This window comes from Fukomys damarensis, unplaced genomic scaffold (assembly GCF_012274545.1).
Source record: "Fukomys damarensis isolate Sample0158 unplaced genomic scaffold, DMR_v1.0_HiC HiC_scaffold_1, whole genome shotgun sequence".
NCBI classification, from domain to species: Eukaryota; Metazoa; Chordata; class Mammalia; order Rodentia; family Bathyergidae; genus Fukomys; species Fukomys damarensis.
Genome location: NW_022900913.1, coordinates 69,665,645 through 69,692,743, shown reverse-complemented (window position 1 = coordinate 69,692,743; position 27,099 = coordinate 69,665,645). Strand labels below are relative to the sequence as shown.

General features: G+C 50.2%; 1 protein-coding gene across 12 annotated transcripts in view; it reads left to right on the top strand.

The window, feature by feature from the left end:
• Positions 1-27,099, top strand: part of Arhgap22 (Rho GTPase activating protein 22) — a 165,707-nt gene that overhangs the window by 124,595 nt on the left and 14,013 nt on the right. For 6 of the 12 annotated variants that reach the window (XM_033761808.1, XM_033761817.1, XM_033761826.1 and 3 more), the window contains one exon: positions 18,103-18,279. The exons of 1 other annotated variant lie outside the window; for it this stretch is intronic. In XM_033761808.1, the coding sequence (XP_033617699.1) occupies positions 18,103-18,279 (177 nt within the window). Of the gene's footprint in view, positions 1-8,819; positions 9,196-18,102; positions 18,280-27,099 lie in introns of those variants that run through there. 5 more of the 12 variants (XM_033761809.1, XM_033761834.1, XM_033761830.1 and 2 more) reach the window with 2 other exon arrangements.

Here is a 27,099-nt window from a genome sequence, read left to right as displayed (position 1 = left end):
GTGCAAGGCCTCATCAAATAGAGTAGGCGAATTTTTGAATCCTTGGGGTAACCGTGTCCAGGTCAATTGTCCCGCTTGACCATTCTCTGGGTCCCTCCACTCAAAGGCGAAAACAGGTTGACTGGCAGGATGTAATCTTAGGCAGAAGAAAGCATCTTTAAGGTCTAAAACAGTGTACCAGATCCAGTCGGGGGGGGGAGAGAACTTAATAGGTTATAAGGGTTAGGCACGGTGGGGTGAATGTCTTGCACTCACTTATTAACTTCCCTAAGATCTTGTACAGGGCGAAAGTCTTTTGTGCCTGGCTTCTGGACTGGTAGGAGAGGGGTATTCCATGCTGAACATCAGGGCATCAAAATTCTTAACTCTAAGAGGTGCTGGATGTGGGGCCGGATCCCCCGTTGGGCCTCAAGGCTCATAGGATACTGCCGGACTGCGATGGGTTCAGAGTTTGCCTTTAATTCTATCGGGATTGGTGGAGCTTGGAGGGCTAGTCCCATCCCCGCAGTTTCAGCCCATGCCCGGGGAAATTTTGATAGCCAGTGCTCTATGTTAGTCTCTGGTGAAGGTGGCACCTCATAAAGCCGATGTTCGTCCTCCAGCCGTAGGGTTAGAAGGGTAACTGGCCCCTTAGCTTCTAATTTGGGGCCCTCAGGGGAGAAAGTGATTTGGGCCCCCATCTTGCTGAGCAGATCTCGCCCGAGCAAAGGGGCTGGGCACTCGGGGATCACCAGAAAGGAATCAGTCACTCCGCCTATTCCTAAGTCTACTCTTCTTTTAGTAGTCCATGAATATTGTTGATGCCCTGTAGCTCCTATTACCCAGGATTTCTCTTCTTTTATATCTCCCAAGGGGTGCAATAAAACAGTGTTGTGCCCCAGTGTCAACTAGGAACTCCACAGGTTGCCCCTCCACAGTTAGGGTTACCCTGGGCTCGGGGAGGGGCTCTGAGCCCCGTCCCCTCTAGCTGTTTTCCTCTCCCAGGGCCAGTATCTTAGGAGGTCCTCCCTTTTTCTTAGGGCATTCTCTAGCCCAATGTCCATTTTCCTTGTAATACGCACATTGATCTTTGTCTAGTGGTCTTCTGTTGCCCAGGTACCCTGTCTGCCTTGGTTTATTTTCTCGACCCTTATAATTTTTTTCCCTAATGACTGCAGCCAAGATCCTAGCCAAGTCCTTTTCCTTCCTTCTGTCTCTTTCCTTCTCTCGTTCCTCTCTTTCCTTTTCTCTCCGCTGTTCTCTTTCTTCCTCTGTCTCTCTCTTATGATACACCTTGTCGGCTTCCTTTACCAGATCTCGTATAGTATAATCTTGTAATCCCTCAATTCGCTGAAGCTTCTTTCTAATATCCGGAGCTGATTGTCCTATGAAAGCCATGGCTATGGAAGCTCTCTGTCCCTCCGATTCTGGGTCAAAAGGGGTATACCGCCAGAAAGCGACCATTAATCTTTCCAGGAATACTGAAGGCGGTTCCATCTCCCCTTGAGTAATCTCTCTTACCTTGGCCAAATTGGTCGGGCGTCTCGCCGCTCCCTTGAGACCCGCCACTAGAGTCTGGCGATAGACTTTCAGTCGCTCCCTACCTTCGGTGGTGTTGTAATCCCAATCCGGTCGGCCCAAGGGGAAAGCATCATCAATGAGATTGGGCATCAGGGTGGGTCTCCCATCAGCCCCAGGAACATTCTTTCTGCTCTCTAAGAGAATGCGTTCTTGTTCCTCAGTGGTAAACAGCGTCTGTAACAGCTGTTGGCAATCATCCCAGGTGGGCTGATGAGAAAACACAAGGGACTCCACAAGACCCGTCAGTCTCTGTGGTTCCTCAGAAAAGGAAGGGTGGTTAGTCTTCCAGTTATACAGGTCAGAGGAGGAGAATGGCCAATACTGAAGCGGCTGCAGAGCCGCAGGTTGACCATTAGGACCCTCAGGGGGAGGTGGCCCATAAGCTCTCAGGGGGAGGGCTACTGTGGAATCAGGTGCCCCAGGGGAAACTGCTCTCCAACTCCGCGTCCCCAAAGCAGGTCCGTGAATTTCCCCGGAAGGCGTTGAGGGCTCTGCAATAGGCTCGGGAGGGGCAGGGACTTGTGGATAAGGGGGAGGAAGGGGTTCCGACCAGGTCGGGGGCCCCTCAATCTGGGTATATCCGTGGGTGAGGCTGGATTCCCGAAGCCCTTTCATCTTTGTCTGATGGGGCCTCCTTTAGAGAGAAAACTTGAGTGACAGGCCAATTCGTAGGCCGATGTACCCAAGGTTTTACCCAAGGTGGGGGGATCAGGACGAGGTCTTGCCAGACCACAATGTAGGGTTGCTGGTCAGGATATCTTCTGGGTCCAGCCTGGAAAACAATATCTTTAACGAGCAATATTATTCCTGCATCAAAAGTGCCCCCTGATGGCCAGCCTACACCTAAAGATGGCCACTCAGAGGCACAATAAGTCTGCCAGGGTCTTTTCTTTATTAGTACAGATAAGTCTCTACTTCTGGCCCTAACTTCAGTCCAATGCTTCAAGGTCAAGTCCAAAGGTGTCGTCACAGTCTGTCCCATAATTAAAAAACAAGACAAGATTCCACAAATAACATACACACAGATACCGAATTAATCTCAGATTCAGAACCCCGAGGGGAGATTCAAATGTCTCAGAAAATCCCCGTACCTGGGACATCTCCCAGGTTGCAGCCTGTGGCCCTCCGGGCATGTCTACCGGCCACTGTCAGACAGTCCTTACGGACCGCCGGAGGACTGCGAAACCGAAAGTGCACTATACAGAATACAGACAGACAACATTCAAAGCGGGGATCCCCTCTTACCTCCAAGGTCGTTCTCAGGAGTGAGGAGCAATGGCTAATCCCGGACGAGCCCCCAAATGTAAGATCCTCCCAGGGAGGAATCCCACCACTCTAAGTCCGGGACACCACGGTGCACCATAAACACCCCGGAGAGACGATTCTTGATGCAAAACACAAGAGGTCTTTATTACAGCGCGCTGGGGCTCAGCTCATAACCCTCACAGGGGCAAAGGAGTTGAGCCCCGAAGCAGGGTAGAGACACAGTTTTTAAAGGAAAAAACCCCACAAGCTATAGGGTAGGGGGAATTCCAAGAAAGGGGTCAATTACGGGAACCTTCAGTTACAAAGGGTGGGGACTTCGGGGAAGTGGGACCATGGATTGTTCAAAGGGGTAGGGTCTGTTCTGCACCAGACGTTTATCTTGGTTCCTGCCTCTCAGGAATGTTTAAGGCGACCTTTTGACCTGTCATGGTTAGCTGACTCTGCTAGGGGTTGGGCTCTTAGAGCTTCTTAATACTTTTCCTAACAACCCCAATGTGGACTGAAGACTCCCAGAAAAAACTGCATCTATCTAGAATATGTATAGACATTTTTCTTGCCACTTTTCCCTAACCAAGACAGTATAACAATTGTTTCATAGCACTTACATTGTGTCAGGCGTAATAACCTAGAGATGATTTAAAGTGCGTGGCAAATGTGCTTTGATTATATGCAAATACTGTGCCATTTTATGCAAGGGACTTGGGCATTCCTGGATTTTGGTTTTACAGTACGGGTGTGGAGCCCTAGTGTCACCGGAGTTTGGCTATGCCAAAATATTATCGGGTAGTTTCTTCTCAAAATGGCGTGCCAGATAAACCGGGTTCTGGGCTGCTCACTCCTCCCTCTGGAATTAGATTTTGTTTGAGACAGAAAACCTGAAAAGAACTGAATAAAAGGAGGGAAAAGCAGTGGCCAAGTTTATTCAAGAAAGTAAAAATGAAGATGAGAGGAAAAACTGGCTCTGCAGAGCAAGTTTGTGTCGAAAAGAAGAAAAAGCAACAGAAAAAACACTGGAGAAAGCAGGGTCTACTGCTGTGAGGAAAAGCCAGGGTAGCTAGTTCTTGAGGGCCTCGTTTTCTGCTGTCCAAATCTCGAAGAATCCCGTGATAACTTCTACATACGGGTCTAGGCTATCCGGTTGAAAGCTTTTTCCAGTTCTCGCGAGAAGTCCATTGTAGGCCTTTGGGAACGCTTTCTGAGCATTTGTTCAGGGATCTTGTGATTAACAGGTCAGCCTACTTCCCCACCCAGCTTTGCCACACTTTAATCTCCTATCTCACTGACACCAATCCCAGAAGGCCCCCAGGGACAACTATATTGTTATTTTTATTAACTCGATGGATGGCAAAATGGTTCCCCATTTATTCTCACTACCTTCTTATTCATATATGCAAATTGAGCTTGAATAATTTCCTCTGAAGGGGATGTGGGGTCATTTAAAATGTTGATAACACTTTCAGATTATTCCCCACATGGGTTGTGCCCCAGAACCTACTTCTATCAGCAGGATGAAGGTCTGGACCCTTTCCTTATCCCCTTCCTAAGTCCATGTCTTCACCCAGTACAGCTACCCAGGCCCTGCCTGCCCCAGCCTCCTACAGCACATGGAGTGAGCTGCTGCTCCCCTGTTCCTTTTTATTGTTTGTTTGTTTGTTTTTTAATTTGTTTATTTTATTTAAGCTTTCCAAAAATTTTTTTTCCTGGTACTGGGGATGGAACTCAGGACCTTGTACTTGCAAGGCACCACTGAGCTAAATCCCCAGACCCTGTCCCTTTTTATCAAATCCTGCCTTCATTTACTTTTTTGTGTGTCTGTTTGTTTTGGTACCAGGAATTAAACTCAGGACCTTGGGCTTTCCTGGCAGGCATGGTGTCACTGAGCTAAATCCTTGGCCCCCTTCATTTATTTTTTAACACAGGCAAAACAACAATAGTGCAAATATCAAAAGGCAAAAACCCTTCCTTTTGCTTCCTTCCACCACTCCCTGTGTCTCCTCTTGCCTTCCAGAAACATTTTTCAGATATTTTAACTGTATCTTCCATTCTTCCTTTTTCTGCTGTTTCCCTCCTTTCCATCACAAAGACAATAGCAGATTATTTTCCCTTTCCTGTTGTGTTTAGTTTGGTTTGGTTTTGAGACAGGGTCTCACTATGTAGTCCAGGCTGGCCTTGAACTTACTGGTCTCAAATTAGCAGCAATCCTCCGGCCTCAGCCTTCTGAGGACTGGGATTATAAGCATGTGCCACGATGTCCAGCTTTCCTTTATGTTTCTCCACTCAGCAGGGTACCTGGGAGAAGTTTCCACATCTAGCCATAATCTTATTTTTGTCTTGTTTGTGTTGTTGGTGGGGATCAAGTTCAGAGTGGTGCACACACTAAAGCACACATTCTACCACTGAGCAGCCTCCCCAGTCTATTTATTTATTTATTTGATTGTTTGTTTATGTACTTATTTCCAGTATCTGGAAGCATCACATTTTATGGATTTGTCTCCCCATCCCCTTTCTCTTTGCCATTTGGCTTTTCACGTTATTTTCTCTGTCATATGTACATACATATATATATATATATATATATATCTCTGTAGTCCCTCTTTCTTTGTGCCCTTTAGTTTTTGAGTGGTTCTTTGAAAGGTCTTTAGTCCACTCCAAGATTACACAGACGGTCTCCTATGGTTGAGCTTGGTACTTCGATGGTTTCTGTTTGTCAGGAGTCTCTGGTGTGGGTGAGGTGTGACGTAACTATCAGCTTGACTGTTCTCTGTGGCCCCCAGCTGTTCCTGTCTTGTCTATGAAGCAGCGGTCTTGTCCTTCTGCACTTGAAATAATGCCTTACCTACATTTCATACTCCTGCGTGCTCTCCAACCCATCCCAGAGCATCTCAGCCACTCAGTTTTGGTTACTGCCTCTCAGTACTCTGATTTCATAATTGTTGGGGCATCGTTGCTTTTTCTAAAAAGTGCATTGCTATTTTTGCTTATGATCTTTGGAATCTTGTGAACTTATTAACTTGTCTAGTTCAAAAAGAAATGCGGTTAGTATTTATTGTGTGTTGTTGTCACCTGATGGGCTGTAGGAGGAACTGGCATCTGTGTGTGTGTGTGTGTGTGTGTTTGTGTGTGTGTGTGTGTGTGTGTGTGTGTGTGTGTGTGGGATGTGAGCCAGGGTCTCACTGTATAGTCCAGGCTGGCCTTGAACTCATGGTGATCCTCCTGCCTCAGTCCCCCAAGTGCTGGGATTATAGTCATTCACCACCATACCTGGTGGAACTGGGGTCTCTATCAGGTTTTGTGTTCCTGCTTCCATGGCCTGCAATTCTTTTTCCTTTAGTTTACCAGTAGGTTGCAATTCTGTGCGCTCATTTTGCATCTGACAAGTGACTAGATTCTTATTGCTTCTAGTGATTTCTTAGTTCATTGGCTTAGGTTTTCTGCATATATGAACAGCTAATCTGATAATAACAGTGGTACCACTACTGCATCCTCCTTTTCTGCTGTTACACTTCTGAATTCTTTCTCTCGCCCACCTGCACTAGTGAACACTTCCGGACATGAAAGCATCATGGGCCATGGTGGACACCTTAGACGGCCAGGCTTTTCACTGACTAGGGAGCCTGTGTGAAGGGAAGGGTGCTTCTATTCCTCAATAGCTCATAATTCTTAGTTAGACAGGTGTTGAGTTTGCCGGGTGCCTTTAGAGTTGCCCGGTAGCCCCAGGCTGTGGGTCCTCCAGGTGCCCAGATCACCTGCTCCCCGCAGGGAGCCAGGCCTGCACAGTCTGCCCCACCCACAGCCCTCAGGACCCCAGCAGCTGCTCCAGTTTCAGGAAGCAGAGGAGCAGAGGATCCTGGCTCACCCCTGATCTGTAGGCAGCCCAGGAGCCAGAGGAGGAGCTGAGGGACCAGTGCTATGGGTGAGGGCACAGCTCCCCTCCATCCCGTATCCCTCTCTGCTTTGCTGGCTCTGCTTGCTCGCTGCTCAGTCACAAGGTGACCATAAGTGTCCCACAGCTTGGTGGGGACCTTCTTAGATATGGGGGACCCTCCAGATGTCCCTGCAGGACATCATGTCTCAGTGGTGGTGTCACTCATCATAAGGAAGCTATTTTTCATTTCTTTCAAAATCTCCTTTAATGTGCAGTAAGCTTTCATCTGGTTGTGGCTCCCTAGGCCTCTGTCTCACACATACACCCGTGGGCCATCTGTCCTGCTGTGGCCGAGTGGCTGCTTTTTCTACCCCTCTATATTTGTGCACTTGCTGAGTTCTGCCACACACTTCATGCCCTCTGTGCCCACTGCCCTTCTTGGGCCAATAGGAGTATCACCTTGGGATCCTGCACATCCCAGGCAGATGCGAGCCCTCCTCAAGGACCAGTGGAGGGCAGCTAGGGGCTGCCAGGCCTCTGTGATCAACTGTGCCTAAGTCTCGGCCCCAGGCCCCAGTCTCGGCCATGTTCCCTCCACTTGAGCCATCGCTGACTCCAGGCTGTGGAGTATCAGTGGCCGAAGGACAGACGGGCGCCCAGTGACCTCTGCTCAGGGTTTTTCTCTGTTTGCCTAAAGATAAAAGAGACCTTAGCTTTGCATTCCAAAGAGAAAGGGGCAGCCCGCTAGCTCTTCACTGCACTGCACTGTGTGGCCAGGCCAGTGTGGTCACTACAGGCAGGGCAGGTGGTAAGGAGGCTCTGCTGGTCCTCATCCTGCTGGGCCAGCCTTGTCCTTTCTTCCCAGCATCCTGGTTTCCTTCTCAGGACACAGAACACAGGCCTCTGGAGGGCAACTGTTGTTTCCTGTGGGGAGCTTTGTGAGAGCTGGGGGCTAGCCTTTGAGTTGCATCTCCTTTCTTCAGGCTACACAGACAGCAGCCCCCAAGGCAGACACAAGCTGAGCCAGAGGAAGCTCATTCTGATTCAAGCAGCCTGAGGCTTCCTCTGCTGAGAGCTGCTGTGCTTTCCCTCTCCCTGCCCCTGGAAGGTCAGTGTCTTCTCAGCTGCCTGGGCCACAGCCAGTGGGGAGGGATGTGTTTGCTGTGACCCCAGACCCTGTGTTGCCACGTGGCAGAAACTGTGCTGCATAGAGTACTGGCCAGAAACGAGGACAGACACAAGACCAGGACTTCCTTGGCTTTATCTCATGTTCCTGCACTTCACATCGGCTTCCCAAAGGGCTCAATCTTTCCTCTGTTCAGACTTATTTGATAGCCCAGGTGAGGCCACAGGATAGCCTGGCCCGGAAGCAGCTGACTGTCCCTCTCTGTTGGGCTCCCCACACCTTCTTCACCTGCCTTGGCCTTCCGTGTCCTGTGACAAGATGTGCAAAGCTGAGCACCAGGCTCCAGCCCTTCCTGGTGGAGGCAGAGTGGGAAACAGCTGTCTCCCAGAAAGTCGCCTGCTCCTGAGCCACCAGGAACAGGAACAGTGCTCAGCATCCTGCTGCCCTCTGGACAGGGGCCCTGCTCAGGACAGGGGCTAGGCTGGGCAGGGCAAGGGAGGTGATGCTCACTTGGGAGTGGAGGAAACATGGTCAGGGTAGCAGCTGATGTCCAAAGCAGTTCAGTTTCTCTCCTGCGCTGGGGTGTGGCTCCAGGGCAGAGCACTTGCCTAGCTTGTGTGAGGCCCTGGGTTCCAGCTTAGCATCACAAGAGAAGAAGTCCTGATTGTGCCTCTTCCCAGAAGGATGACCTGGAGCCTGCTCTCCTGCCTGTCTGTGACACAGACAGTGACGCCGACCTTAGGTGGTAGGAGGGCACCTCTAGGCAGCCCAAACAGATACCTTGCCTGGACCCTAGTTCCTTTGTATCTCTCACTTTTGCCAGAACTAGGGGTCAGGTCCACCAGGGGCTCCTTTGCTGATGAGGAAACAAAGCATAAACAAGCAACTCTCACCCTGTATCTCTGGCAGTGACCCACTGTGTCCAGCACTTGTGGTTACCTGGCTGCCAAGTGTATTCCTGGACCTCTGCCAGGCCAGGAGGGAAAACAGCCCTGCCTGGTCTTAGGGGACCAGGATGGATGGACGCATCCCATACCCAGGTTTGGGCTTCATGGCAGGGAGTGTGCAGGAAGCTAGGATCTGCCTTTTGCGGAGATTCTGTGGCTCCCCGTCCCCTTCCCTCCAGCATCTGAAAAACCTGGGGAGTCCCCAGGTCCCCCATGCCCCACCCTAGACATTCCCAGCCTTCAGCAGGCAGAGAAATGCAGAAGTCCCAGCACAAACCAAAGGCCCTGTGCAGGGCCCAGGGTAGAGCACCCTGGTGGAGTCCCTGCTCATCACTGTCCCTAGCTCGGTCCCTTGGGCCACCTTCCTCCCACATGCACCATGCCTTTCTGCCTTGCCAAGCATCTGAAGAGGATCAAGCGTCCACCCTGGGGTAAGTGGGCATCTGGGATCCCAGGGGAGCTTTGGGGATGCAGGAGTGAGGAGTAGGAGTGCTGGACAGGGAGAGTAGCTCTTGACAGGCAAGTGGCGCTTGCTCACTCTAAGCAAGAGGATCCCGTGAGAGAAGGAGGAACCTATAGGCAGGTGCAGCCTGGGGGATGTACAGGAACAGCAGGGAAGGTGTCCCTGGGATTCTATGCAAACCTCAGCAGCCTGGCTACCCAATGCTGGAAACATTCAGATGCAGGAGGGCACCTGGTTCCCCCAACACACACCATATCGGGCATGGTAGGCAGAACAGTGGCCCCCAAAGACAAAGCACCCCCGACCCAGTCCCACACTGTCCATGAGCTGCTCAGTATTGGAGCAACCAGCAGGCAGCTCCTAAGACACAGAACATGACTGATTCTGCCTGAGATTCACTTCTAATGCTGCATATATACCAGATGACTCAGTACAAATACTAAAAATACTCAATAACTTTCAATTGATTCCATGTTAAAACTAATTATACTATTTTGGAAACATTGGCATAAACAAAAAATGTTATTAAAATAATTACAGCTGGGGCTGGGGCTAGGACTGTGTAGCTGAGTGGTAGAACACCTGCTTAGCATATGTAAGGTCATGGGTTCAAATCCCAGAACCACTAACACCAGTGGGGTGGTGGTGGTGATGATGATGATGATGATGATGATGATGATGATGATGATGACAATGATGATATAATAACATTTGTTTCATTTTACTTATTTTGGATTTTTTGGTGATGCTGGGAATTGAACCCAGAGTCTTTGTAATGAGCTATATCCCCAGCCTCTGTGTGTATATGTGTGTGTGTGTGTGTGTGTGTGTGTGTGTGTAAAAAGGTCTCAGAAAGTCACTAAATTGCCCAAGCTGACCATGAACTTTCAGTTCTCTTGCCTCAGCCTCCCAGAGCACCAGAATTACAAGTGTGTGCCTAAACTCCTGGCTTCATTTTCCTTTTTGTCACATAGTTAAGGCTGCACAAGTAATCCACCTGTCTCCACTTGAGCCCCATGCTGTAGGATGCTGCATCCGGACACCTCGCCTTCACCCCAGGGTCCCTCTGTGAGCTACCTCCTCCCTGGCAGACAACAGAAAGACAGCGGGGCACTGAGTCTAATCGCAGGCTGCTGCCACTGCCACTTTTAAATGGTCTTTTTTTTTAAAGAAAAAGTTTGCATAAATGCTGGTAGAGTAGGGCTGAGTAAGATAACCCTTTTGTGAAGTTCCATCAGAATGAAAGCTCTCTCATCTGACCTGCGTGGACCCATGGCTTAGAGAAGGCTTCCACGCATAACACGTGCTCCTCTTTTCGTAGCATTTGCAGGGAGAAGTTGAAAGCCAGTTCTCATCTTGGGCTCCTTGGGGCCTGCTGGATCTGAGAGCCACCTCCTGTCCCCCAAAGCTTCTGCCTTAGGTGGAAAGAGGAATGGGGCCAAAAAGGAAGTTCTGAATTTCAGGAGTGGGAAGGGAGGCACTGGCTGGCCTGGAGTCCAGCTAGCTCCAGCCCCTGGGCTGGCATCTGCCATAAGCCACAGGTGGAAGCAGTGGATGCAGCTGGCATTGGGGCAGGGCCAGCCTACCTGGGTCATGGCTCAGTGTCACCTACTGTCACCATTCAGCTGTAGTTCGGATGTGTCTCTAAGCATCCCTAGGCTTTGGTTTCCTTTCCTCTGGAATGATATCTCCTCTTCCTTCCTGATTCTGAATGCTCAGACTTCTGATGACCTCTCTTGGCCAACACCATTCCTGGTGCAGTGTGGGCATCTCAGGGCTACTGTTATGGCAGGGCAGGTGGATAGCTAGGTAAGCATGATATGTGTGTGTTTGACCCCAGAAAGTGCTATGTAGAACAAAGGCTAGACAGGAACCTGAGGTGTGATAGGTGGCATCTGGTAAAATTTAGCAGGGTGGTCAGGGAGGGCTCCTCAAGAAGGTGACACAGAGGAAAGATCTGAGGAGGAGGAGGCGAGTAGGGAACAGATGCAGAGAACAGAATTGAGCTGGGAGTGCTCAGAACATGGCAAAATGAAAAGCAAGGGCAGCCAGGGATGAAAGCTTGGGAGAGGAGAGCCAGCCTCAAGACTTGAGGACCCCAGGGAGCACTGAGAGGTATGGGAGCTGGTTTGGGTCTTCACCATGTCACTATGGCTGCTGTATAGACTAGATCTTAGGAGAGAAGGGAGAGAGCCTGAGTCCATGCTGGTCCTCCATTTCTCCTTCAGAGAAATGACAGAGGCCTGGACTGGGAGAAAGTGTTGTGATTTTGAATATATGTTGAATTTGTCTGCTGTGTGTGGAGATGATGAGAGGTCAGGTCTGGGTTTGACTAGTCACTGGCACATGAGCCCACCAGAGGAGAATGTGGATGAGGTGCCACCCTGCTGTCTGCCTTGGCACCTGGTTTCCCACACCAAGATGGGACACAGGAAGGAACTACCTTGATAGAAGAGGCAGGGATCACTTTGGGGCCATGCTATGCCTGACTGTAGCGAACCTGAGGCAGTTTTGCTCCCCAGGAATGCTTGGCAATGTGTGGCGTGTGATGGTAGTTTTGGTTGTTCTGGCCTGGGAGGAAGGGAGGGCTGCTGCTACTGTCTAGCAGGTCAAAGCTGTGATGGAGCTGAACATCAATGAACAGGGCATTCCTACTGCCTGTGAAGGGCTCCCTTGCCCAAAATGGCAGCAGTGTCAGCCTGACAGACCCTGCTCCATGCTGTTATTTGACTGAGGATGATGATAAAGGTGAACACTGAGGGGTTCAAAGCTAAGGCCACATTCCCTTCATGCCCCTACATGACAGCTACCTTCATCATTTTCCTCATGCAGGTGACTAACTCTGGTGCCCAGGAGGTCAGGCGCCTCCGCCCCCATGGTGGAAGTCAGGGTGGGCACCGCCCAAGAGGGCATTGGTGTCCAGAGCGTGTAGTCAGGTGGGAAGGCTACACAGTGGCCACACAGACCTCTTTAGAAAAGAAAAGGGAAAGATGAAGAACCACAATTACAGGCCCATCTTTCATGATGAATTGCTTCAGAAATATTTGCTGTTGTGTTTATTTTCTCTAACAAAATGCTAATCCCAGTCTTTCCTAAGCAGTAGAGGAAAAGGCAGGCATGACAGTTGAAGGCTCTAATTAATCCCAGGTTTAACAACCTGATTCACTTCCCTTGACCTCTGTTTTTGCAAAGATGGTTTTCTGTTGAGAAAAGAGAATGAGTTTACAGTACACAAATCTGGCTTTGCATCTGAACCCTTCTGTTTGTTTATAGCTGTTTAACTTCTCTGGGCCTCAGTTTCTGCATCTGCAATGTGGGGTCAGTAATAATCTGTCAGGATTTATTAAGACTATAACAGTGTGTTGAGCATCTCACATAACACTTCACCTATAGGGTCCCTGAGATGTGGGGGTATGACTTTCACTTCTGCACAGGATGATCAAACAGGGACTGCTTTATATTCCCACCTGAAACAATGAAGGAAAAGAAAGAAAAGGAGAAAAAAGGATAAAGTGCTTTTAAGATATGGGACGTGACACAGTGGAGGCCTGTGGAGATGGGCAGACAAGAAGAGGTACACGTGCCTCAGTGCTGACTGGAAGGAATTTTTAGGCTAGAGTGCAGGAAGGGAAGCCCACTGGACTGTCAGGTTGAGGAGATAGAACTGAGTCTGGGAGAACGGAGCTTTAGAGCCTGCAGGACTACTTAAGGGGAAAGAGGTGCCAGAGAGAAACTCTAACTGGAGAAAGAACCACTAGAAAGGACTAAACAGAGCCCTCCCTGATACAGGACAGGGAATAGTGCCTTCTCTTGCCTGCCAGGATGGATGATGGCATGGCTCATGGGGATTGGAGAGAACACATAGAAGGGGGAAAGGCCTCCTTCCTGGAGGATCTTGGGAGAATTCTTTTTCTCCAGCTCTTCTAGAAGCTGTCTACCTTCCTCAGCTCTTCCCCACCTGCTTCCTCCACCTTCAAGGTCAAAGTGACAGGTCACATTTTGTTGCTTATCACATTATCACATTGTGTTGCTCTCCTTGTGTAACTGATTCTCTCTGATCCCTCTCCTGCCTCCCTGTTCCTTTTTTTTTTTTGGTGTGGAGGGGAGCGGGGTGTGATGTGGTACTGGGAATTGAACACAGACTTTGCACTGAGATGCATCCTCAGCATTTTTTTATTTTTAAATGTGAAACCAGGTTTTACTAAGTTGCCCAGGCCAGAAGAATATTGACTATTTAAGTACAAGTAATTGCCGTGTATTTTGGGACACATAAGGGTATATAACATCATACAGGAACAGGGTGACATCCTCCAAGGTAGACTAGTAAGTAAAGATGGAACCCTAAAGCAGTCACTGTACATTGAGAGAGATAGATTTTTACTAATAAGCCAACAAAGGAGACAGAATGGAATCATAAGTAAAATAAAATGACTCAAGGCAAAGAAGAAAAGGATAGATGGGACCAATGGCAAATACAAGACACACCTAAACCCAGGCATGCCAATAATCACATTATAAATCAAGCTTATCAGATAGGATTAAAAAGGAAGCCCAACATTATGCCTGGCAAGAAATTAATTTAGAATATAAAGACGTAAATACCTTAAAAGTAAAGGGATGGGGAAAGACACACCATACTGACACTAATCAGAAGGCTGGAGGGAATTGGTAGCAAAGATTTCTGAGCAAAGGATGTTACTCTAGATAAGGAGGCCAAGTCATAAGCATAAAAGGGTTTGCCAACATAACAATCCTAAATATTTATGCTCCTCATGTCAGTTTCCAACTATATGAGGCAAAAACTAATAGAAATGCAAGGAGATAAAGAAAAGAAATGCAAGGAGATATAGGTGAATCCAAAATTTTAATTGGAGATTTTAACACCCTTTTGCCTGAAACAAGTAGGCAGGAAATGAATAAGATACTGAAGATTTGAACAAAATCATCCAGCTAGACCTAATGGATGTTTACAAGGTCCTTCACCCAACCTCAGCACCATGACTTTTGTCTGTGTTACAGCTTGTGTCTAGGTGTCCCCCCAAAGCCTCATGCAGTCATAGGTGGGGCTTTTCAGAGGTGGATGGATCTAGAGTGTGTGATGCTGGGATTCATTCATGGTGCGATGCTAGGCTCAAGGGTGCTAGGATTAAAGGTGTGAGTGCTACCTGCCCTAAGTAGCCTGGATAATATAGAAGGGACAGAAAGAACTGTGGTCAGCCTTTGTTTGATTTGCTACCTTCTGCCCACTGTGAACTGTTTCTTCTCTGCCATATCTATCTCCCGTGCCACCCTACCTTGGAGCCAGCCAACTATGGACTGAAACTTCTACAGTGACTAAATAAACCTTTCCTCTCTTAACTTGTGGGTATTAGGTATTTTGTCTTAGCAACGAGAAAAGTAACTAAGACACTTAGTGTACACAGTGCAGCTGTGAAGATCACATGCTGGACCAAAACCAAGTTTTAAAAAGGATTCCAGCCTTTTGTTCTCTTACCACAATAAAACTAAATAAGAAACCAGTAACAGGAAGCTTTCTGAAAAGTACCCTCAGATTCGGAAACTACACATTTTTGAGTAACCTATAGGTCAAAGAAACAATTCAGAGGGAAAAATATTTTGAACCAAATTAAAATGAAAGCACAGCATACCAAAAATTTGGGGATATCCCTAAGGTGGTATTTGAGGGGATGACTGTAGCATTAAACCCTGTGAGAAATAATAATAAGAAGAAGACCAGATTAGCCCAAAGTAAGCAGAGGAAAATAAGTAATAAGGATCAGAGCAGAAACTGATGAAATAGAACACAGGATGGCCAACCACAGACTGCAGCCTGGCTACCTGTTTTGTAAATTAAATTTACAACAAAAAATCCAGGCCTTTTCATGGACAAATGGTCTATAGCTGCTTTAACAGTTTTTGCAGAGTAGAAAATCTGTGATAGATATTACCTGGCCTAAACACCTAAGATAATTCTTTTTTTTTTTTGGTACTGGGGATTGAACTCAGGTCTTTGCACTTGCAAGGCAGGTGGTGCAGCACCACTGAGCTAAACCCCCTGCCTAAAACCTAAGATATTTTCCATGTGCCCTTTATAATATGTTTACTAACAATAGACAAAGTGAGGAAGACAAAAGGTTGGTTGTTTTTAGATCAATGAAAGTAATAAATGTCTGACAAGACTGATGAGGGGGGAGAAGGAAGAGAAAGAACGCAAATTACCAAATTGCTACTTTTTCCATATCTAAAGAGTTATACAGGGCCGGGGATTTAGCTCAGCGGTTCAGTGGCCTGCCTTGCAAGCACAAGGACCCGAGTTCAATCCCCAGTACCAAAAAATAAATAAAATAAAATAAAATAAAATAAAATAAAATAAAATAAAATAAAATAAAATTTCATACAACTAGAGATTTCTCAGGTAACTTTAGTCCAATGTGTTCAATAACTCAGATGAAACAGAAAAGACACAAAGTACCAAAATTTGCTCCTGAAAGTAAACTTATACAGGGCATTGAATTTGTTGTTAACCAGACCACCCCCTCAACCAAAAAACAAAACAAAACCAAAAACCCTCTGGGCCTAAGTGGCTACACTAATGAATTCTACCAAATGCTTATGAAAGAAATAATAGAAACCCTATATAACTTGAAAAAGAAATGGAAAAGGAGGGAATCCTTCACTACTTATTTTGTTAGGTCAGCAGAACCTCAAAGCCAAAGGCAAAAAAGACATTATGGGAAGAGAGACCGAAGCCCATTACTCCTCACGAGTAGAGAAGACCTTAATAAAACTGAATCCAGCAATCTATGAAGAGGATAATATATCATCATCATTGTGATTTGTCCCAGGAATAGAAGACTGCTTTCACATCAATGTACAGTGATACTTCGGTTCATAAACTTAATTTGTCCCACAATTCTGTGGAAAATGGCTACATTTGTACTGGTTATCCCATGTGGAGTTCACAAATGGAAGCAAAAATTTGCCTTTTTCTGCTGAAAATCCCCGAACAGAAGCATTCATGAACTGAGGCATTGCTATTTCAGCAAAGCACCATGCTGAAAAAAAACTGTATGATCATTTCAGTCAATGCAGAGAGGGTATTTGACAAGCCCAATATCCCCTGCGAGTAAAGCTCTCGGGTAACAGTTCTAGTTTCGAGACAAGAAGATACTTCAGTCTGATTAAGGACATCTATAGTGGATGTAATTAAAGATGAAAATCTAAATGCTTTTGCCACAAATATGGAAAAATGCAAGCATGCTTGTTCTTGCCACTTCTAGTCAATTTCTAGTCAACATTGTATTCAGTGTTAATCGCACTGCTCTGTAAATAGAAGCTACCCAGATTGGAAAAGGAGTAAGATTCTCTTTGGGACATGCTGGCAAGCCAAAAGAGAAAGAGTAGGCTTTTCGGAATACTACAGGAACATGTACCTGCAGGAGAATGAACTTCAGTTCAGACCTTGGACCAGGCACAACTGGTGAATTTTAAAATGAGAAATTCAAGATTAGGTACAAAAGCAAGTGCTAAGGGTAGAGGAGGGGCAGTAATGAACCCCTGGAGCAGGGTCTCTATGTCCCTTTCTTCTCAGCTGACTAGCTTCTTGAAACCCTTTTCCAGAACTCATTCCAGCTTCCCTTCCCCAGTGTCCCTAGTGTGCTGTCCTCTTCTGCTCTGCATTTGCAATGGCTTTGCCCCACTTCCAACCCTCCTGCCTGGCCTCCCGGCCTCACTCAGGCACCTGTGGCCAGCACGAACCCCTTCCTCCTGGGATCCACCCTGCAGGGAGCTCCTGAGCAGCCTGGCCCAGATGAATGCCACCCCTTTGGTGGGTGGCTGGCTGAGAGACCAGTGCCAGGACCTAGAAGCCCTGGTCTCTCCAGCAAGAAGTGTATTACTTGGTGCCTCAGTTTCCTGGTCCATAAACTGTAGGTGTTGGGCTGGCAGTGGAGCCCAATGGAAGATGTACAAATGGTGTGGAATCTGTGGGGCAGTCCCAGCATGCGGCAGTTCCCAGGAAGCATTGGTTCGTGTCTGGGTTCCATCCCTGGGCCCAAGCTCCTATACGGACCAGCTTGGGTATCAGCGAACCCCCTAATCACACTTGAGAACTCGACCCACCAGCAGATGATCCTGGCTGGGATCTGCGGTGATGGAACCTCAGCAAGGAATAGTGGGTTGCCAATTATGGGTCTGGAGGGTGGCTGCAGAGACACAGATGCCTTCTTAGCAACCCATCCAGCTGCACATAAAGTTCTGCAGAAATGGTGCACGCACATTTTGAAGATGCTTGCAGACTGCAGAGCCGCACAGTTGCTGGTGGGGAGGTGGCTCCAAGTAGCGTCTGCTGCCTTAGCCCCAGTGCCCAGCCAGATGTGGATACAGGGACAGTGTTTGTTCCTGAGCTCCCTCTGGGTTTAATGTCCAAGCTCTGTAGTGCTCCTATCTGCAGGGAATCTGCTTTCGCCTCCAGGATGGGGCACAGGGGTCAGGGGAATCACTCCAAGGACATGGTGATATTGAACTGTCCCTTTGAGGTGGGTGACACTGATCTACAACAAAGCCTGTAATGAGGCTCCTTTGGCGAGCCCCCTGAAATCTGGATTTTTTTTTCTAATAGTGCTCTAGGATGCTTTTCAGCATTTCTGTTTTGATATGAAAAAATAGCAAAGTGGGCCGGGGATTTAGCTTAATGATTCTGCCACCTGCCCTGCAAGCACAAGGTCCTGAGTTCGATCCCCGGTATACCAAAAAGAGAAAATTGAGAGAAAGGTGTATAAGGCTGCAGGAGGCTGAGGTGACTGGAAGCTGCTGTGTGGGGAGCCGCTGTCCTGCACGCATGGCCTGAGCTAAGCCTTGTCTCCCTGTCTTGCAGGTGGTGCCAGGGAGCGGGAGAAGGCACTGGCCGGCCCTGAGGCGCTCCTGCTCATGGCCAGCTCCAGGAGGGACATGGAAGACTGGGTGCAGGCCATCCGCCGGGTCATCTGGGCCCCGCGGGGTGGAGGTACTACCCATAGCTCGCGTGCCCGCCCTGTAGAACCCTTGCGTAAAGGTAATCTCACCCCCTCCGCCCTCAGCCACCAGGTCCTTGCTGGGGATTTGCTGGCCATATCACTGACATGTGACACAGCCTGACCCCTTGGCTGTAGCCCTCGGGTGACACCTCACACCCTGTGCCAAACCTGGCAGGGGACATCAGTTCTGCTATGTGGACTGTGTTCTGTGAGTGGCTTTAGAGACCTTGCTGCCCCAGGTCTGGTCCCCTGCTGCTGCTACACAGGAACCCCGCCCTGTCCCCATACCCACTCCCTGTCCCTGATCTGAAAACCATGCTTGCTCTTGACTTGGTTCTTTAATGTTGTTATTAGGAGAGGAAGAGACAGGGAGAGAGAGAGAGAGAGAGAGAGAGAGTTTATGGTGCCTAAAAGGTGCTAGGCTCTATTTCAGGCAGCAGAAACTCAGTAGTGAGCAAAACTCTCCCCTCTTCTCCCTTCTCTGTGGGAGACACCTGTAGACACATACTGTACCCTCTGACATCCAGGTGCGAAGACATAGGGAAGCCAAACAAAACCTCACTGGGAGACAAGGGGTTGATGCTGGCTCAAGGAAATACCCAAGGAATCCAGGGCTTGCTGGGGAAGAGCAGCAGAACAGGGACTGCAGGTACAAAGACCCTGAGGTAGGAACTGAACTGTAGAAAGAGAGAGGTGACTGGGCCTTGGGCTCTGTAGGATTTCTGGAGTGCTGAGCAAGACACAGATGGGACCTGATCTCATTTATACAAAACCCTCAGGTCACCATGTACAGAGTGGCCATGGAGAGCCATGAGTGGCCTCAGCAGGCCAGGACAGTCATGGCTCAGGTGTCGATGGAGACATGGCAGGTGGGAATGGAGGGGATGGTGCATAGTCAGCTGCAGGTGAATTCCCAGGATGGTTTGCTGCCCTGGGAGGTCATCATGAAAGAGCTTCATGATGGGGTCACCGTGCTGAGGACAGGCCTGCAGAGCTGGCCAGGCAGTATGCTGCACCTTCCTCTGCTGGTCATCTGGACAGCCCTCCTATCCATCCCGACTGCCTCTGGCAAGCCCTGAGCCCCTCACACAGAATCCAGTGCGGCCTTGACAGCTACAGGTAGTTTTCCTGAGCTTCGGAACAGAAGTCACACAGTGATCCTGGACTCCCTGGGCCCTGACAATCACATGTTTGGCTCACAGCCTTGACACAGAGGCCTGAGAGGACCAAGGACTCCTGCAGCCTCCCTGCAGCTGGACTTTGAGTCAGGACAGGAGGCTCGAGAGCATACAGCATCATCATGATCTTGGGGTGGTGAGATTTTTCAAATGACTGTTGGACAGTGCTAATCTTTTTTTTTTTTTTTTTTTGTACCGGGGATCGAACTCTGGTCCTTGCACTTGGGAGGCAGGCGACACAGTGCTAATCTTTTAGGCAAAGATTGATGAAACCCAACAGGAACAGTATTTGCTCTCTAGAGGGTAAATTAAGATCTAGAGAAGGGGAGCTACAGGTTGGGACAGGTGGATAAAACGCAAACCCATCAAGTACCTCTGTCCCCCAAGTCATCCAAATCAATCCAGCAAAGACACACAAGCCTGGGGAAACCCGGGCAAGTCCCTGTACAGGCACTGTGTTAAAGAAGCCAACAACAGTCACGACTCAGCCTCTGGTCACCAGGGAAGTGCCAGTCCAGCCGCAGTTGGATGCATCTTCTCACACACCCAGGGACTCCACGCAGAAGAGGAACACTTGTCAGTGAGCCAAGGCCCAACACAGCAGAATCTTGCAGGGAGAGCTTGGCAGTGTGTGGCTCCATCGGTGCTGCCCACACCAGGGTCCAGGAGCCTGCAGGGGACGTGTCCCTACGGACCCATGTGCACAGCCGTGTGGGGGACCTGGGCATCTCAGTGTGCACGGCAGCTTTGTGTGTGACAGCCTGGAGCTCATCCGGGAGCAAAAACAAGACAAACACGTGATGCTGATGCCACATGGTTTCTCTTACACGAGAAACCCGAAAGACAAACAATTTACAGAGTAAAACAAGTGACAGACAATAGGAAAAAATACAATAGGAGACTCTACAGCAATGCCAAGGAATCCACTACGTCTCTACTCAGCAAGCAGCATCTGTGAAATTGTAAAACGTGGAGCTAAAATCCAAACAAGCAAAAAATAACATGCTTTATGGTGCCATTTATATAAAGCAAATGAAAGAAGTAAACCTTGTCATTTATGGATAGTTAGGCAGCAGAAATAGAAGGAAAAGTAAAATAATGAATACAGTAAAACTCAGGATGGCAGGAAAGAGGACAGAGGCTAGGAAGGAGCAGGGAGGGCACAGGTTTCTGGAATGTTCTCTCTCCTGACCTGGGTCGCAGTCACACAGGTGTGTGTTTGACATTAGCGTACACATCTGCACATATATGCTATGTAAAAGATCAGAAGGAAAAGGAAGGAAGGAGGGAGGGAGAAAATAAGGAGGGAGGGAAGGAAGAAGGAAGGGAAGGGAAATAAGGCAGGATAAGAGGAAGGGAAGGAAAAAGGGAAAGGAATGAGGAGAAGAGCAGGAAAGGAAGGGAAGGAAAGAAAAGGAAGGTAGGAAGGAAGGAAAGAAGAGAGAATCCACGCGTCCAAGCGGAAGGGGAGCAGGGAGGCTGACTCCCAGCCAGGCCTGGCACCAGCCCCACAGCATGTCCTGAGTAGCACCCAGTGGGGGACCCTCTCCCAGGTCCTCCTGTGATTGGAGTTTGGTGGCCAGGCTCAGTCAGGCAGGAAGATCACAAGTGCCAGCCCAACCTGTGCAACTTGGAGACTTAGGGAGACTGTGTAAAATAAAGCAGTAAAAAGGAGCTAGGGATGTTGGTCAATGTGAAAGTCTTGGGTTCTATCCCCGGTTCCATAAAAAAGAAAAAGAAAAAGAGAGAGAGTTGCTATTAAGAGAGCAGCTTTGGGTCTGATCTGCAGACTTCTATGCCTGGTTCAAGGAACACAGCCCTGGGAGGGTGTGTCAGGCGGCTCCTCATGCGTGCTCTCTATGACAGCGATCCTGTGTGTGTGCTGGTCCAGAGAGGCAAAGGCCTTGCTGGGTACAGGGGTAGTGCAGGCTTTGGTCTGACTGTGGTCTGGCACTGCCACCTGCTCGCTGTGTGACCCTGGGTGCACCACTTCCCCTGTCTGTGCCTTCAGGTCCTTGTTGGCAAAATGCGAATAGTGTCTGCTCTGCAGGATTACCCTGAGTGTGGAGACAGACAAAGGACGCCAAGTGCTCGGCCCTCCCTGGGTACTAAATGGTCCTCATTCAGACACAGGCATCTGCCAGGTGCAGCAGGGCACAGCGGGGAAGGAGACACACAGAGCTTCTGTTCTGCTCTCTGGGACAGACAGACACAGGAAGGGAGGGCAGGCGGAAGGGAGGGCAGCTGTTCTGGATGGTGCAGGAGCCTCAGGGTCACCCAGAGAAAGGCCTGATAAAGCTGAATGCTAGCTGGGTGTGGTGGTGTAGGCCTATAGTCCCGACACCCTGGGAGGCTGAGGCAGGAGGATTGTATTGCCTAGCCTAGCCTAAACAACTTAACGAGAACCTATCAAACAATTTTAAAATAGGAGGGCTGGGGATGTATCTTGGTGTGAAAACCCTGGGTACAGCTCCCACTACTCCCCCCAAAAAGCCAGATGCAGGCCCCATCCAGGATAGTAACTGATTCTTAGGGCGGGGCAGGCCTGGGGATCACATTCTGGGCATCCCTGGGTTTAGGAGGTTTATATGCAGAGAAGCAGTGGGGAGGCAGAGTGAGCCAATGAGAGTGATATTTGGACTCCCAAGGTTTTCTTTAAATCAGAGTGTCTTCTATTTCATTACTTTTTATTGTGATAAAATACACACTCCCGAAAATGTCACATGTCAACACTTTTTAAATGTGCAGCCACCCCGCCCTGCTCTGTGCGGAAACACACACTTCCTCCCTCCGCTCTATGCCTGAGGCTGCTCCTAGTGAGCCACCTGCTCTCTCTCCCTGCACCTGGCTGCTCCAGGGACTGCGCACAAGTGGAATCACGTCGTGTTTGTCCTCCGGTGGCCTGGCTTATGTCTTTCGGCCTGATGCCCTCAAGGACCATCCTCCTTGTAGTGGGTGTCAGGCTTTCTTTCCTTTTTAAAGGCCGAAAATGTTCCATCCATGGTACCCATCACTGTGAGTCTGTTTATCCCTTGAGGGACACTTGGGTCACTTCCACCTTTGGGCTGCTGTGCATGATGCCCTTGTGAACACGAGTGTCAGAGTCCCTGCCCTCAGCTCTTTGGGGCACATTCCCAGAATTGGGGTTGCTACTTAATGTTTCATTGTCTTGAGGATCTGCACAACCTTTTTCCCTATGGCTGGGCTGTTTTACACCCCAACCAGTGCCCGAGTTTTGGCTTCCTCACCTCTTCCCAGCCAACATCCTCTGCTTCTGGCTTTTGGGTTGATAACACCATCCTGAGGATGTGAATTGGTGCCACTCTTCAGACACGTGTTGGGCTGCTGACAGCCCAGCAGAAGAGTGGCAGGTGGACACTCGATGGGGCTGTCGACGGGCCATAGTGTGGTAATAAGGGACACCAGGTGTGGCTTCCCAAGGCCTGCACTTGCCTGTAAGGTGTGCATGGTCCTCTCCATCGTGAGTGGTGAAGATGCTCCTGAGCCCCACTGGATTTGGCTCTGCAGGAGTGGGGGACCTCTGATGGGCTGGATTTGCGATGCTGTGGATCATTAAGCCACCAGAGGCATGAACCTGGGGTCCTGGAGAGCCTGAGAGGGGGTCAGCACCTGTCATGAGGTGCATGGCAGCTTTCTGCTTCTGAGAGTGGGCACTGTGGAGCACAGTCCACCTCCCTCAGGGCCCAGAGTGACTGCTCTATGCTGGGGAGCAAGGAACGCCAGGCAGCAGGCCCACAGGGATCCCTAGAGCCTCACAGCTCCAGCCTCCCTGGCCTCCTCACTTTCCTTAGAACCCAGTCTGCTGACTTTGTGTGGGGAGGGAGGCACCCTGAGTTGGACAAGCCCAGCCCTTGACCAACGGGAGGGAGTCTAAGGCAGCACTGTTCGTGGGTGGGCATCCATCTTAGAGTGACATCTCCAGAGGAAGCCTTAAATCCCACACGTGCTTCAGAGTGGATACTGGCCCTGTGAAGCTTATTTCCCAGGGGACCAATCCTCCTTACTGCCGCTTGCTCCATGTCCCAGCCCCGCAGGGCAACTTCAGATTCTGTGAACTGATACTGAGCCCACCATCCCATGGGTAGCACAGCCCGGGCTATGGCTGGTAGCAGGAGGAAGGAGAACAGAGCAGCTCCTCATCCCAAGAGCAGTTCACAGTGGTACAGGCTCAGGGTGTGGCTGCTCACCTGCCCAGCACCCCTTACTGCATGTTTGGTCCCTGCTCTCTGCTGTGGGGTGGTGTGCGGCTGCCCTTTGTGCTGCATGAGCCCAGGTCCCAATGGGGCTGTCGACGGGCCATAGTGTGGTATACAGGGACACCAGGTGTGGCTTCCCAAGACCTGCACTTGCCTGTAAGGTGTGCATGGTCCTCTCCATCGTGAATGGTGAAGATGCTCCTGAGTCCCACTGGATTTGGCTCTGCAGGAGTGGGGGACCTCTGATGGGCTGGATTTGCGATGCTGTGGATCATTAAGCCACCAGAGGCATGAACCTGGGGTCCTGGAGAGCCTGAGAGGGGGTCAGCACCTGTCATGAGGTGCATGGCAGCTTTCTGCTTCTGAGAGTGGGCACTGTGGAGCACAGTCCACCTCCCTCAGGGCCCAGAGTGACTGCTCTATGCTGGGGAGCAAGGAACGCCAGGCAGCAGGCCCACAGGGATCCCTAGAGCCTCACAGCTCCAGCCTCCCTGGCCTCCTCACTTTCCTTAGAACCCAGTCTGCTGACTTTGTGTGGGGAGGGAGGCACCCTGAGTTGGACAAGCCCAGCCCTTGACCAACGGGAGGGAGTCTAAGGCAGCACTGTTCGTGGGTGGGCATCCATCTTAGAGTGACATCTCCAGAGGAAGCCTTAAATCCCACACGTGCTTCAGAGTGGATACTGGCCCTGTGAAGCTTATTTCCCAGGGGACCAATCCTCCTTACTGCCGCTTGCTCCATGTCCCAGCCCCGCAGGGCAACTTCAGATTCTGTGAACTGATACTGAGCCCACCATCCCATGGGTAGCACAGCCCGGGCTATGGCTGGTAGCAGGAGGAAGGAGAACAGAGCAGCTCCTCATCCCAAGAGCAGTTCACAGTGGTACAGGCTCAGGGTGTGGCTGCTCACCTGCCCAGCACCCCTTACTGCATGTTTGGTCCCTGCTCTCTGCTATGGGGTGGTGTGCGGCTGCCCTTTGTGCTGCATGAGCCCAGGTCCCAGGGCTGGAGGAGTCTTGGTCCTGTCATTGCTGAGCCGTCGGTGGGCAGAGCACCAGGGATGCCCAGGACCCCTCCTTGCTAGTGGAGGTGTGTGTAAGCATCTGCACCCAGCTCCTAGGGACCAGGCTTTGTGTCCTCTGGGGCTGACAGACCTGCGCAGCTCATCCCCTTGGATTCCCTTAGAGAGTAGACAGCATTGGGGACACCCCAGGGACTTGTCCTGATCATAGTGAGTGGGGCATCAATGCTGCATCCAGCTCTGTGGGAGCCCAGGGCCTGGCAGGGGACAATGGTGGATGGACAGCATGAAGGGTGGTCTTGGTGTCCTGGACCTGGGGTTGCTGGCTCTCAGCTGGTCCAGGCACCTTAGAGGACTTCAGCCCTCTGAGATGATCCGGAGTCAGGTCCAGAAGTAGGTGGTGAGTTGCCTGAAAGCCCACAGCAGGGCTAGAAGCAGGGTGGCCACCTCTGAGTCCACTGTCCTGAGTGCTCCTGCCAGGCAGACCTCAGCACTGCAGCCTCTAGTCAAGGGGTGTATGGGGTGGGGTCACTCAGAGGCTATCTCTGAGGTCCCTGGCCCTAGTTCCAGCCCTGGGATGCTGCACATACAGCTCAGAGGTGGTCAAGCTGAAGAGGTCCCCAGGCTGTTCCACTAGCCACCTGTGCCCCCAGCTGTAAGCCACCCAAGCTTGTGAGGCTTAGACGTTTCCTGGCGCTCATCAGAGCCTTCAGAGTGGTCGGCAGCTACAGACCCCTATCTGTCTGGGGGTTTCCAGAGACAGGCAAGTTTTACTCAGTGACCGCACACTAGGGGAAACTGAGGCTTGGAGAGACAGAAGTAAGTCAGTACCAGAGCCTTCTTTCCCACCGAGAAGGGCGACCTGCCAAGTACCCCACTGAGCCCTCGGAGTCTCTTCTTCGACATGGCCAGGTCTGTCCGAGGCTTTTCTGGTGGATGAAGCAGGACACTCCTTGGCTAGTACCCCTCGACTGTGAACTGTCCTCCCCTTCCATTTCCCTGAACTCTGCTCCACCCCACATTCAGCAGCAGAGAGCCTCACTGTCCTGGGGTCCACAGGATTTCAAGGGGGACACAAAGTTCAGTAATCAAGACATATATGTCATTGCAATACTTTTACAAATGAAACTTAATGTGAAATATCTAACAACTACTGAGAAGCTTGAAACAGCAACAGTTATCCTCCCAGATATGGAGGTCAGATGCTGAACCAGTGTCCTTCGAGCTCAGGTCCTGGGTCAACAAGGGCTCTGAGGAGCCCAGCCTGCTTCGCTTTCTACGGTGTCATATTCCTTCCTTCTCCCCATGCTGTCCTCACTGGCCTCTTTCCCTCCTGTAGTTTATGTCCCTGTGCCTCTTCTTGGGACCAGTGAGGACCCCGGCCACCCATTGGTCCAGGACTACCTGAGCTGTCTGTCCTGAGCGTCGACACAGCTCCACTTTTCTCCTACTGTGCCAGGCACTAAGATGTGGACATCAGAGGGAGGGCCGTTGCCCAGAGCCCATGGCACAATGCACAAAATGCCCAGATCTGCAATGAGGACCAGCTGTCTGGGAGGGCTGAGACTGGTGAAGGGCTGGTCCTCAGTGTATTCTGGTGCTGGGCCAAACATGGCTTTGTCTGAAATTTTGATATTTTGTCCACCATGAGGTTTTTTTGTATTCATTTTTATTCTTAAAAACATTGCACTATGATATCCATCTTGGTTACTGGGTTTGGGGGTGCCCCTTAACTTTTGCCTTTGGGGAGCACCTCCCTCACTTCTCCCTGGGCCAGGTCCTGCTGAGTATGAGCAAGAAGGGTGTCCCACTGTGCACTTGAGGCCACGCCCACCCTTTGCAGGACCTGGGCTCCCCCAACCCAGTCTTTTTACAGTGATGGCATGTGTGGACCCTCCATGCAAGCTGGTTCAGGCCCAGTCCCCCTAACCTTTGTTCTCTCCACCTGGAAATGAGACTATGGGATCTGTCAGAATCTACCCAGAGAAGAACACAGGCCTTGCAGATAGTCCGGGTATGAATGAAGCTCTGCCACTTACCCTCTGTGAGATCTCTTGGCCTCAGCTGTCTTCTCTGTGAAATGGGGATGTCCACAGGTACCTTTCAGGAGTGCCCAGGGAGGTGATGAGGTCAAATTGCACCCACTGTCCCTGGCCCTAGGATGCGAGCCCTAGGCAGGCCGAGCTGTGGACCGTCTGGTTCTGGCGCCCCCAGGCCGGCTGACTCAGCGCCGGTTGCCTAACCTAACCTCCTGCCGCCAGGCACACCTGCCCCAGAGCGAGGCTGAGCTCCTGGAGCTTGGCGAACAGGATCTAGGGTCCCTGGCTGCGAGGAGTCGAGGAGCCGAGGAGCAAGAAGGTAGCAGCTGCGGACGCAGGGAGACCGCAGCACCGGCTTCCGGCCGCGCCTTGAACTGGAGCCTCCCCACCCCGCGCCCCTCAGC